Source organism: Artemia sp. Qi Xiang Cuo, chromosome 8, assembly GCF_049724085.1.
Source record: "Artemia sp. Qi Xiang Cuo chromosome 8, ASM4972408v1, whole genome shotgun sequence".
NCBI lineage: Eukaryota > Metazoa > Arthropoda > Branchiopoda > Anostraca > Artemiidae > Artemia > Artemia sp. Qi Xiang Cuo.
In genome coordinates this window covers 31,355,564-31,369,993 of record NC_142801.1, presented here as the reverse complement: position 1 = coordinate 31,369,993, position 14,430 = coordinate 31,355,564, and the positions used below count along the sequence as shown (strand labels likewise).

Genomic DNA, 14,430 nt, shown 5'->3' with positions numbered 1-14,430 from the left:
ATAATTTCTTGAATTAAATTTCTACATCGTGTATCTAAGTCGTGAAAACAGGAAAGAGTTTGTTATTTACTTAGAATTTTGTCAGAGTTTCTTGAACGAAATGTCTTTTTGTTTGTCCAGCAGGTGAATTCAAGAAAGAATTTGCTACTTACATACAATTTTTTCATAATTTCTTTTATGAAATTTCTGTATTGTGTATCCAAGAGGTGACTTCAAGAAAGAATTTGTTACTTACTTACATACAATTTTTTCATAGTTTCTTAAATGAAGTTTCTGCATTGTGTCTGAAAACCCAAACAGTTAATTAACTATTCTAATTCATGATTTCAGGCACGTCAAACCACGAAATACTAAAGTTAACTTCTCAAATAATAAACCCCAGGAAACAAACACACACGAAAATCAAAAAAACCTAGGTCTGAAAACCCTAAACAGCTAATTAACTATTCTAGTTCATGATTTCAGGCACGTAAAACCACAAAATACTAAAGTTAACTTCTCAAATAATAAAGCCCAGGAGAAAAACATACACGAAAACCTAAAAAAACTAGTTCTGAAAATCCCCAAACAGCCAATTAAATATTCTAATTCATGATTTCAGGCAAGTCAAATCACGAAATACTAAAGTTAACATCTCAAATCTTAAACCCCAGGAACCTACAACCCACGAAAATCTAAAAAAACTAGGTCTGAAAACCCAAACAGCTAATTAAATATTCTAATTCATGATTTCAGCCACGTCAAACCATGAAATACTAAAGTTAACTTCTCAAATAATAAACTCCGGGAAACAAACATCCACGAAAACCTAAAAAACCTAGGTCTGAAAATCCCCAAACAGTCATTTAACTATAATAATTCATGATTTCAGGCACGTCAATTCATGAAATACTAAAGTTAACTTCTCAAATAATAAATCCCAGGAACGTAACACCCACGAAAATCTAAAAAACTAGGTCTGAAAACCCAAACAGCTAATTAACTATTCTAATTCATGATTTCAGGCACGTAAAATCACAAAATACTAAAGTTAACTTCTCAAATAATAAACTCCAGGAAACAAACACCCACGAAAACCTAAAAAACCTAAATTTTTTCATAGTTTCTTAAATGAAGTTTCTGCATTGTGTCTGAAAACAAAAACAGTTAATTAACTATTCTAATTCATGATTTCAGGCACGTCAAACCACGAAATACTAAAGTTAACTTCTCAAATAATAAACCCCAGGAAACAAACACCCACGAAAATCTAAAAAACATAGGTCTGAAAACCCTAAACAGCTAATTAACTATTCTAGTTCATGATTTCAGGCACGTAAAACAGCAAAATACTAAAGTTAACTTCACAAATAATAAACCCCATGAGTCAAACATACACGAAAACCTAAAAAACCTAGGTCTGAAAATCCCCAAACAGACAATTAAATATTCTAATTCATGATTTCAGCCAAGTCAAACCACGAAATACTAAAGTTAACTTCTCAAATAATAAACCCCAGGAACCTAACACCCACGAAAATCTAAAAAACTAGGTCTGAAAACCCAAACAGCTAATTAACTATTCTAATTCATGATGTCAGGCATGTCAAACCATGAAATACTAAAGTTAACTTCTCAAATAATAAACTCCAGGAAACAAACACCCAAGAAAATCTAAAAAACCTAGGTCTGAAAACCCTAAACCGCTAATTAACTATTCTAATTCTTGATTTCAGGCAAGTAAAACCATGAAATACTAACGTTAACTTCTCAAATAATAAATCCCAGGAACCTAACACCCACGAAAATCTAAAAAACTAGGTCTGAAAACCCAAACAGCTAATTAACTATTCTAATTCATGATTTCAGGCAAGTAAAACCATAAAATACTAAAGTTAACTTCTCAAATAATAAACTCCAGGAAACAAACACTCACGAAAACCTAAAAAACCTAGGTATGAAAATCCCCACACAGCCAATTAAATATTCTAATTCATGATTTCAGGCAAGTCAAACCATGAAATACTAAAGTTAACTTCTCAAATAATAAATCCCAGGAACCTAACACCCACGAAAACCTAAAAAACTAGGTCTGAAAACCCAAACAGCTAATTAACTATTCTAATTCATGATTTCAGGCACGTAAAATCACAAAATACTAAAGTTAACTTCTCAAATAATAAACTTCAGGAAACAAACACCCACAAAAACCTAAAAAACCTAAGTCTGAAAATCCCCAAACAGCCAATTAAATATTCTAATTCATGATTTCAGGCAAGTCAAACCATGAAATACTAAAATTAACTTCTCAAATAATAAATCCCAGGAACCTAACACCCATGAAAATCTAACAAACTAGGTCTGAAAACCCAAACAGCTAATTAACTATTCTAATTCATGATTTCAGGCAAGTCAAATCACGAAATACTAAATTTAACTTCTAAAATAATAAATCCCAAGGAACCTAACACCCAAGAAAATCTAAAAAACTAGGTCTGAAAACCCAAACAGCTAGTTAACTATTCTAATTCATGATTTCAGGCAAGTCAAACCATGAAACAATAAAGTTAACTTCTCAAATAATAAATCCCAGGAGCCTAACACCCATGAAAATCTAAAAAAACTATGTCTGAAAACCCAAACAGCTAATTAACTATTCTAATTCATGATTTCAGGCACGTAAAACCCCAAAATACTGAAGTTAACTTCTCAAATAGTAAACCCCAGGAACCTAACACCCGCGAAAATCTAAAAAAAATAGGTCTGAAAACCCAAACAGCTAATTAACTATTCTAATAAACGATTTCAGGCACGTCAAACCAAGAAATACCAAAGTTAACTTCTCAAATAATAAACTCCAGGAAACAAACACCAACGAAAATCTAAAAAACCTAAGTCTGAAAACCCTAAACAGGTAATTAACTATTCTAATTCATGATTTCAGGCACGTAAAACCGCAAAATACTAAAGTTAACTTCTCAAATAATAAACCCCAGGAGTCAAACATCCACCAAAATCTAAAAAAACTAGGTCTGAAAACCCTAAACAGCTAATTAAATATTCTAATTCATGATTTCAGGCAAGTCAAACTATGAAATACTAAAGTTAACTTCTCAAATAATGAATCCCAGGAACCTAACACCCACGAAAATCTAAAAAACGTAGGTCTGAAAACCCAACTTGGACTTGCAAACACCAACCCGGACATGCAAACAAAAAGAATCAGACATGTAAACAGAGAAAGACAGGCACTTTAGACAGTCAAATCAACAAAGAAAAATTCTTTGACTTGCAAACATCAGCCCAGGCCTTCCCCTTGAGGTAGACCCCGTTTATTTCCGATTCTGAGCATTTTTGGTTTTCCCTCCAAAATTAACCCCCCCCTGCCCTCAGCAATGGGGGACCGAATGGCCTCTGAGCCTTCCCCTTGAGGCAGATTCCCGTTTATTTTCGATTCTGAGTATTTCTGGTTTTCCCTCCAAAATTGACCCCCTCCCTCTCCTGCCCCTCAGAAATGGAGGAACGAAGGACCTCTGAGCCTTGCCCATGATACAGATCCCGTTTATTTTCAATTCTGAGTATTTGTGGTTTTCCCTCTGAAATTGACTCCCCCTCCCCCCCCCCTGCCCTCAGAAATGTGGTAACGAAGGGCCTCTGTGCCTTCCCCTTGAGGCAGATCCCATTTATTTTCGTTTCTGAGTATTTTTTGTTTTCCCTCCAAAATTGACCCCTCCCCCTCCCCTGCCCTCAGAAATGGGGGAACGAAGGGCCTCTGAGCCTTCCCCTTGAGGCAGACCATGCTTTTTCGATTCTGAGTATTTTTGGTTTTCCCTCCAAAATTGACCCCCCTCCTCTCCCCAGCCCTCAGAAATGTGGGAACGAAGGGAACGTTAGATCCTATGTTAAATTGGCAATACTTATCAAACATCACTTGTGTATTATACAGACCACATCGGAAAGGTAAAGCTAGGTCAAGTCACAATGTCATTCTATCGTCGTTAGCCGTTTTCATAGACTGATGTTGTTTCAAATTTATAAAAAAATACCTGAGTTAAAAAATACTTCGGGGTTACCTTAACTGCTAATCAGTTTAATCCTTTTTTTTTCCCTTCATACATTTTGAAAATCTGCTTGCACATAGTGTATTTTGATTTAGTTCAAGTCAACCATGACCTCTGAGCTTTGCCCATGAGACAGATCCTGTTTATTTTCGATTCTGAGTGTTTTTGGTTTTCCCTCTGAAATTGACTCCCCCTCTCCCTCCCCTGCCCTCAGAAATGTGGGAACGAAGGGTCTTTGAGCCTTCCCCTTGAGGCAGATCCCGTTTATTTTCGATTCTGAGTATTTTTGGTTTTCCCTCCAAAATTGACCCCTCCCCTCCCTGTCCTCAGAAATGGGGGAACGAAGGGAACGTTAGATTTCCTCTTAGAATTATTTAAACTAAATACTTACCCCCGCCTTTCACAGAAAGTTCAGAAAGACGCAAAAGCCTTATTTATAGTCGACTCTCGTGGAACTCAAGCCCCATTTAACTCAACCCCCGTGCAACTGAACCCTCCATGTAACTGAACCCCTGTATAACCGAAACCATGTACAACTGAACCCTCGTGCTACTGAACCCTCGTGCAACTCGACCCAATTTAACTAAACCCCTGAGTAACTGTACCCCTTTAACTGAACCCTCGTGCAACTCAAGCCCCATTTAACTCAACCCCCCGTGCAACTGAACCCTCCATGTAAATGAACCCCCGTATAACCGAACCCCTGTACAACTGACCCCCTGTGCTACTGAACTCTCGTGCTACTGAACCCATGTGCAACTCGAACCAATTTAACTAAACCCCTTTGTAACTGTACCCCCTTTAACTTAACCCTCGTGCAACTCAACCCTCCATGCAACCCATCTCCCTCAAAACACTTTTCAGCCATTTCTTGTTAATTTTTTTTTTATTTCTAAACTGTTTTAAATTGACAATACTCTCCAAAACATCACTTGTGTATTATACAGTACACAATCACTCCATCACCTCCAATTCGCAAATCCCATTACCCCTTTTTTTTCACAAATGTTAATCAAACATTTCCGATTCGTCGTTAGGCATTTTTCAAAGGCTGATGATGTTTCAAATTTATCATAAATTACCTGAGTTAACATATCCATCGGGGCTACCTTAACAACTAATCAGTTCAATCCTTTTTTTGTCTCCACTGATAAAATCACCTAACCAATTAGAATTATTAACACTCAGATAATTAGAAACATTAATTAATTTCGTTAATTGTCTATGTAAATTAATTTATAGTCAAGACTGCATTAGAGAAATTATAATAGTGACATAATTTCATAATCCTTTTTTTTTCTCCACCTTCATCCAATCCAATCACTAATTAGAATCATTCACACTCCAATTATTCAAAACATTAATTAATATAGTGTGCCAACTTTTAAAGTATTCACACGTGAGTTTCTTGCGCAATTCAATGTATTTTTTCACGTATTTTCGTAGGGGTGAATGTACGCTTGAAATCTATTACACTTTTGAGCATATTCTTGTAGGGTTCTTGTGTAATTCCAATGTACCGTTCATATTGTATACACTTTTGACCATGGGTTTTTCTTGCGCAATTCAATGTAAGTTTTCATGTAAGTTTGAAACTGTACTCAATATTCTTGTGCAATTCCTTGTGCAATTCGGACTGTGCACATACACACTACTTTTTTGTTCGTTTTGGGTTTCATTTATTTATCGAAGCTTATTTGCGGTAGTTTCCCGCTTGGTAGATTTTCTAGAGCTAGTATAGAAATATATCTATGGGAATGAATTACACTTTTTTTTGCACAGTTAACAGAGCACACTGAAGTTGAAGTAGCCTTAAACTTTGACATGAAATGTTATAGCTTGACCACTTCTTTCAGAAAATAATTTCGGAGGTTTTTTTTGTGTTGATAAGAAAAGAGGGTAAAGGTGCAGTTTAGTTCCTCCTGAAGTGTAGTGCGCAGGAGCCCTATGGTGAAGGTGCAGGTTTGTTCTCCCTTATAAAACAACTTATTTCAGCAGATACAAAGAAGAAGCCCATTTGCGGCATTCTGTGGGACCCCAAGGTCCAATACTAGTATCAGATCCCGAGAGTGGCAGTTTACGCTCGTCAAGTTCTGGCTGTACCGGTCACATGTGCCCCAGCTAAACGGCTTTTTAGCACGACAGGACTGATAGTGACTGCAAAAAGATCAATGGCTCCAGGCAGAGTGAACAAACTCACTTTTATTACATCAATTGTAACTGAAGTGATGTAACCGCTTATTTAAAATTGTTGGTGTTTTTAAGCCATGGTATCTGATTTGTATACAGTGTTTTTTCGATGTTTTTTTTTTTTTTGTTTTTTTTTTTTTAACTTCCTTTTCGTATGTATTTGATGAACAAGAGATGTTTGAACTTCCAACTTTGAAAGTTATACACACATTAGCCCAAATAATTAACAAGAAGGAAATGACTAAACACGGGATTTTATAGGAACAATGCGATGTTAAACATAAACACAACAGAGGTTTCCCTGGGTCTAGTGGCTAAAAATGAGAATTCTACTTGGTCTGATAGATGGTGAACATAAACACTTTCCGCACGGCCCAACAAATTCCTTTTTTGTCATATTGTTATTGTATGTTTTTAGCCAACCATTTAAAAATCCTTACTAAAATTGAGGTTGAACGTGCTTGGTGAAGTGGAATTTTTATTATTATTTTTAATCTGTAAAATTGGCGCGCCGTGGCGCGCCGCCGGTCTAAAATCAGCGGCGCGCCGCCAAAAAAATTTCGGCGCACCTGGCGGCGCGCCACCGCCGATTCTGAATCACACATTCGCCACCGTCATTTCGGCGTGGCGCGGCTTCGGGGACTACTTTCAACAATGCAGAAAAAAATTAGTATCTTAAAACTTTGTTTGGATGTTTGTTACGGGAAATGACGGGCGTGGGGGGGTTCTCTCAAATCACTTTGATTCTTAAAAAGGATACTATAACTCTCAATTTAAAATCAAATGGGACCCATCTGATTTTGAGCCACCTCCAAAGTTTATACAACGATCCCTTCGATAACGATCTTAAATGCCCCAGGTGCACAACCTACAACCTTCGCCCTCAGGCTCTGGTGGTTTCTATCAACCTCAAAAGCCTTGTTATATGATATTTGGAGTCTTTTAAATAAAAGGACTGTCTCAAATTGTCTTTTAAATACATATCAGGAAAACACGACGTGTTTATGTGTGTGTGTGGGGAGGGGGAGGGGGCAGCTGCCCTCTGATCACTTTGACTCTTAAAAAGGGCACTAGAACTTCTGACTACCAATCCAATGTGTACCGTCCAAAGCATATACGACCACGCTTTCAGTAAGAACCTTATATGTCCCCAAGGCATAATTTACAACCCTTTCCCTGAGAGATGTAGGGGGGGGGGGAGTGTCCTCCTAACAGACATAATTTCTGAAACTTTCAACTACGATGAACAATATTGTTATCTCAAAATTTTCATTGGAGGTGTTAAGGGAAATAATGAGCATGGAGGGGGGGGCAGTTGCTCTCAAATCATTTTGACTCTTAAGAAAAGCACTAGGGCTTCCAATATCAAATCAAATGAGCCACATCTGAAGTTTATACGACCGCCCATTCCATAAAAACCTTATATGCCCACATGGCATAGCTTACATCTCAATGCTCCAGGGCAATGGGGGGGGGGGCTGTTCCACCACTAGAGACATTATTATATGTTCTTTGAACTATTTTCAACAAAATTGCTATCTCATAATTTCAATCAGATGCGTTTGGTGAAAAGAAGGGTTGTCGGGGAGAGGAGGGGGGGGGCGAAATACCTTCCAATGAGTCCCTTCTGAAGTATATACAACCACCCTTTCTATAAAAACGCCTTTATTACTTTACACCTTTATTATACTCTACGCCTTTATTAATGGTGCTGGGGGGGGGGGGTAGTATGTCCTAGTGTACTAGCAGTAACCAAGTTGATTCAGGTTATGATTGATTAAATTATGTACAGTGAGGTATAATTTTGCATCAGCTATTATGAAGGACTGTTCTCAACTTTCCTTAAAGCTAAAACTTAATACTCTAAGCTGTTCTCGAGATATTGCAGATACGCCTTTTTGAAAAACAGGATGCACATAGTATCTTCTGACTTATTTAAATATACTCCTCAACATTCCTCAAAGTTTCCCCTTAATACATATAACCTTTTCGAACACACTCAGAGTCAAAGATTTAATAACGATAAACACTGCAATTAAAAAAGAATAAATTGTGTAACTTACAATTCTTACCCTGGGGGCTTTGGGGGGCATTGAACCCCCAGAGGCATAATTACTTGGCCGTTCTCTGTTTTGAACAAAATTGCTTTGCAAAATTTTTATCAGTGTTGAGGGGAGGGGTATCTAAAAAGGGCAAAGGAAGGACCATGTAGTACTTCAATCATTTTCAACATCGCCCTGTAAGTTTCAACTTAATACCCTCAGCCGTTCTTTAGATATTACTGATACGCCCTTTTGATATCTAGTATGCACATAGTATGTTTTGATTGTGTTCTGCATTCCTCTCCAAAGCTGTGGAGTGTCATGCCATCCCCATAGGCATAGTTATTTGACCTTTGGACTACTTTGAACAAGATGGCTATTTCAAAATTTTGGTCGAATGATTTGGAGAGAGCTAAAGAGGGCATAGAAAGGAAACTGGCAGCCCTCCAACCACTTTAAAACATCTCCCTCAACATGTCCTGAAAGTTGCAACTTAACATCCTCTGTCATTCTTAAGATATTACAGATCCAACTTTTAGATAAACTGGATGCACATAGTGCATTTTGATTTTAACTCATCCCCCCACTCAACCCAATCACCCATGCAATTCGACTCTCATTTAACTCAATCTTCATGCAATCCAACCTCCGTTTAACCAAACCCTATTTGACTCCACCCCCCCCCCCATTAAAATCAACCCTATTCAGCTCGACCCTCCTCAAGTCAACAATATGGGTGACAGGCTTGCTACTTCTCTACTTGTCCCTGTAAAAAAAGACCAGCAACTGAACCGTCAATCCGACACCCTATGTGTCAGCAGTGTCTCTGCTCTGGAGGATTTTTATCCTTTTTATACCTAGAAAATGTAATTCAGCCCCTTTTGTCGGAAGTGATAAAAGTTTTATCAAATGAAATGGTCTTTATCCATTTGTTAATTCTTATGTAAGTTTTGTTTCTTTATGCTGATTTAATCTAAAACTATTCTTCTTCCGCCCCTCTAAAAAACAACAATTTTTCCCTCTGTCTTATATATTCCAAATTAACAAAGTTTATTATGCCCCGGGCCAGAGCATACTTTATTTTCATGGTTTCAATAAAGGGGTTGAAGGGGGGTTGAGTCAAATAGGGTTGAGTTAAACGGAGGGCGAGTTTCTTAAGGGTTGACTTGAATGAGGGATGAATTACACGGGAGTTGTGTTGAAAGGGCGTTGAGTTAAACAGGGGTTGATTTAAAATGTGGTTGAGTTGTATGAAGGTGGGGTTAAACGGGGTCTGAGTTGCATGGGGGTTGGATTACATGGGGTTGTGTTAAGTGATGGTTGAATTGAATGAGGGATGAGTTGCATGAGGGTTGATTCTCACGGAGCTTGAGTTAAACGGGTTTTAAGTTAAATGGGGGTTGGGCTACACAGGTTTTAGTTGAATTGGGTTCAGTTACAAGGGGATTCAGTTACACGGCACCACTATTAACACAAAGCCAAGAGAGCTAAGCAGCTAAGAACTTGAAAAAAAAAACCATCCCAATGGGGCTTGAAAAACTTTCTCCTGTAGTCTTATCAGCTTAAGATAAATACTGGCTCTTGTCTCTTCCCCCCGCCGATAAACTTCCCTCCTAAAATCGTGCCTAAAGCAGCCTTATTCCAAAGCTTTCAGGATTGGTTAGAAAGAAGGGAGGTTATGCCCCCCTACTGCTCCCCCTAAATGGATCCTTTGTCCATGTTATGGTCTTGGATCGATCAATTTATCAGATGAATCGTACATTCTCCAAAAGTTCATTTACACATTTACTTAAAGCGCTACCTATAAAATAAATGTTGCAAACTTTGTAGAAGATGACCCAAAACGTGTTTCAGTAGAAAAGATACACACGGCGCCATGCATCGATGAGGCAAAGATTTTGAATAGTTCTCATAGGCCATATTAACGGAAAACAGTCAACCAAATCACAAGAAAAAGTAAACAAATTTACCCCCCCCCCGCCCACCAAAAAATTCTAAGCTTTCGCAGTTCAAAACTTGCACTGCTATTACTAACTCGTAGATGCGTTAATTTATAATGACAAATACGAAAAACTACTAAATACTCCTACTTCATCTTGTCCTGTTAGAACCTTCTGCCTTACCCATCTCCCAAAAAGTTGCCAAACATTTAAGACAATTCTTTATATGGACACATAGCCTTGCACCTCGTGGCAACCAGTCTTCCTCTTACCACCTTGTGCTAATTTAGAAAAGTTATTTAGTTAATTTAATTGACTATGAGCAAGACTTTGGTTCAGTGGTTCAAGACAGTGGTTCAAGACTTTGGTTCAAGACAGGGAATTAACAAAGCTTAGAACTAATTACCAATTTTTGATAGCGGTATAAAATATCAAAAGGTCAGGAGACTCCAGTAAATTAAAAGCTATCAATATATCACCGGCATAAGGAAAATTGTTTCTCTCTTCCTTAGAAACGAATTCAAACTTGTAAGAGACTGAATAAAATTCAAACGGCGCTGTCAAGTGTCAGCTTAATTTTTAGACGAATGAGAATTCCAAATGAAATATATCATAATAAGGAGGGGGGAGAGAATATTTACAGAAAACACAAAAAAATCTTCGAAAGTCTTGCACCAAAGACAAAGGATGTCACAGACATAGGTAGATAGGGAAAACGGGTTCTACAGGCTAATCTCAGGGGGAGGGAAAATTCCTCTCTCATTACCGAAAGGAGTATGGCTCAAAAGACGACAAAAATAAGCTTCAGCACCACGTAAAAAAAATAGTATCTATCTACCAGAGATCAGGCTTCAGATAAATATAAATTGGCGAGAGAATTAAGGCACAACCAAACATTTAAAATTAAAGTGAAAATAATACTATTATCTTTGATGATTTCTACACAACTCCATTTTAAAAAATGTATTACTTTTTTAATTAAAAGAGTATTCTAACGTGTAGAGGCCAAGGTGAAAAATCAGCGACAAACGTCTAGTGTTGCACACGAATCTTGGCATCCCATTGTATACATAATCTCCGTATACATAAGGCTTACTTGACTTGACTTGACCACTATACATAAGAGGAGGGAAAAAAATATATACATGGTCAAAAAAAAGACTCCAAGTGGGAATCGATGCCCATTCGTTCCTTAGGTATGGCATAACTAGAGACATGTGCTTAGGCAGATCAATAATAATTGATCTTAATAAGATTTCTTATTCTCTTTTAATAAGTCCGCATCGATATTTTTAACACAAGAAATAGTTCTGAAATATGGAAGTGAAAAAGAAAAAGTAATATTCAGCTAATACCTGTAATTGTGGGCTTTTCTCACAGATAAATTAATTCAAATAGTTTTATATGATTTAATTGATTTAAAAGATTGACGAATCAATTAAAATAGATTGATTAAGCCAACCAGATTTAGAGGGGATGCCTTCTCCTATCTTTCAAAAATACTTTCTCCAATCGTTCTAGAGAATGCACCAAAGCTGGTAATAATAATATTCAATGGCAACAATAATAACTGAATAGTGTTAATGTAGTTTAAAAAAAAAAAAATATCCTTATTACTAATAATTTACAAATACAAAATTTACAACAAAATTAAAAGTATAGCTAACGGAGAGCAAAGCTCAATGTATCAGCTTAATATATGACACACAATTTAATACTTGCCCCGCGACATGAAGCATAACAAACATCTTCAGCAAAAATAAGCCAAAAAAAAAAAAAAAAAAAAAATAATAATAAAAAAAAAAATAATGCGTTTTTTCCAGTAGTATTTCAAAAATATGTGTGGTGACTCAGTAACTCATGTGTCAGGAAAAATGATAAAAAACGGAAAGAGGGATTTTTAGACTCCGAAGAGCCTCAAAAAGTGACAATTTATTATGAAAATAATTATTTCATGACACGGCCTACTCATTGTCAATGAGTGAAACTACAAGTTGGCCTGATTTTCAATAAGTGCCTTCTGAAAATTAGTTTGGATTCGTTTATCATTCCTTTACTATCAGCACCAATTGCTAAACTCTGGAACATAATTTTGACGTTTATTGCAGATAATGAGAAGAGATTCGTATCTCAGGAAAGCTAGATCTATTTTTTTAAATTTTACAAGCAAAATTTGTAGTTTATCTCATAAATTAACAATGAAAATTTTGAAATTAACGATGATAGTCTAGTAGGCATTAATCAGAATCGCAGCGTTGAACTTGAATATAGTTAATAGTTTCCTCGAAAAACGATAGACCTTTAACTTCAAATACAGAACTACAGATTTCCAAAATCCCAAATTTCTTGTGCTTTTAGCAAGGAAAATTTGTAAATGCGACTGTAGATGCGATATTATTTTAAAAATTATTTTTAACCTTTTTTTTTTTTGTTCTGTAGTTCATATATAGCCTCGATCAAGAGCAGCAGTAAATATTTTTCAGCAAGAGCCCGTTTTTCGAATCCAGGTTATAGAGACATTCCGTTTTCTGTATGATGCATTAGTGTCATCTATCTTTACAGAAAACAGATGTGGTAAATTTAACTGAAAGTCAATCCCGGTGTTTGCAAAACATTCAGTAAACGAGGGTTGAAGGGAGCAGGCGCTAGGGATTTACCTAGTGAGGACTAAGATTGAACAACTTTATTTATACCTGATTTTTGGGACGTTTTCCCAATTCGGAAATGATTTCACAAATTCCCTCAAATAACGTCCCTGCATTAGAAATGATACTACTAAGTATCGTCCTTCAGCCTAGAAATATGTTTTACTCAATAGTTATACTCACAAACTAAAAAAAGAAAAAACCTACCTGAGGACACATCTTACATTGGTATTTCCTAGTCGTTCCATTTACATGACTTTGTTGTAATTGATGGTTCATTTTAGCGGCTTGAACAACTTGAGGAACGATGAGCATTCCCGAAGGGGTTGCAGCAGGAGGTGATATTGAGGAACTGCTGGAATTGGACCTAGGATTTCCAAAAATTGAATGAACCATGTGAGAACCCACACCTGGTGTGACTTCCATTCGGTTGTCATCCATGGAAGGCAGATTTCCACCTGCAAAAAGTTGGCCGTATTAAATTTTATTTTAAGAAAGAAACTCCTGTATACCTTGAAGTAAATGTTGTTGATAATATCATTTTTAGTCTGTAGGCAAGACAGATAATTATAATGTTAAACAGGAAGTAACGACCATAGCTGTCAATCCATTCTCTCGTATATGGGGTTTTCCACCTCCTGAATGGTGTTTACGCTACGACGACTCTTTTTCTTTTTTTCTTTATAGCAAAAAGAAGAGCCTTTTAATAACGAAGAAGACCTTATAAAGAAGACCCTTACAACGAAAAAAGATGATCCTTTGCTGAAATTTACTATTCTGCATGTTAGGCCACCGATCTCCGTAAACACGAGTGTCACAAGTCTCTCAGTAAATTTTCGCCAGCAGGGGGGGGGGCAGATACCTCCCCCTCCCCTACTACCACTCTACTCGTATACCAAATATGCTTAGTAATAGATATAATTAGTATTGTGAAAAGTGTGACACTTTCTTGACAAAGAAATTTTTTTCAAATCTTTGAGCATTGAACATCCCATCTATAAGCATTGTTGCAGACTATCTTCCACCAGAGGAAATACTTGTGCGTGGATGTAACAAAGTTTAATAGGATGGTTTCATCAGCTTATGACAAACATCTTTTCCCAGCATAGAATTAATTTTAGAATATAGAAACTCGTACTACCCATTCTTGAGCGGTGCCAGGAAATTACCAATGACGGAGGGGCAGGTTGCTACAAGGGGCTTCTGTTTTACCAGCAGTTAAATGGAAATCTTTCTCATTTTCCTATTTTTGCAAATTTTTAATGCATGCTTACTTCCCAGGTGACATAGCCCCCATGCCCCCTCTCCTTCCGGTGCCCATGCACCCGTTAGCATTATTTTTATATATAGATGTGTGTCTTGTAGGAATGACAGAAACAATAAAGTATTTATATTTTATTTGACAAGAGATTACGGCTAAAATGCTAATACATGTACTAGCTTATCACAATCAGGCTCTTATTATTTTGGTGGGAGCGCGCGTTAAAATTCAAAAAGAAAATCCATAAATTAATTGACAGATAAATTAACCCAAGATGATAAAAACAATATTACTAAATCTAATTTAAATAGC

The 14,430-nt window shown here is 36.8% G+C and overlaps 1 protein-coding gene across 6 annotated transcripts in view; it reads right to left on the bottom strand.

Annotated features, from left to right (window-relative positions):
* The window catches only part of LOC148949324 (zinc finger protein squeeze-like), a 315,758-nt gene that overhangs the window by 74,466 nt on the left and 226,862 nt on the right, over positions 1-14,430 (bottom strand). For all 6 annotated transcript variants that reach the window (XM_089093355.1, XM_089093357.1, XM_089093356.1 and 3 more), the window contains one exon: positions 13,065-13,315. In XM_089093355.1, coding sequence (XP_088949481.1) covers positions 13,065-13,315 — 251 coding nt within the window. The remainder of the gene's footprint in view (positions 1-13,064; positions 13,316-14,430) is intronic.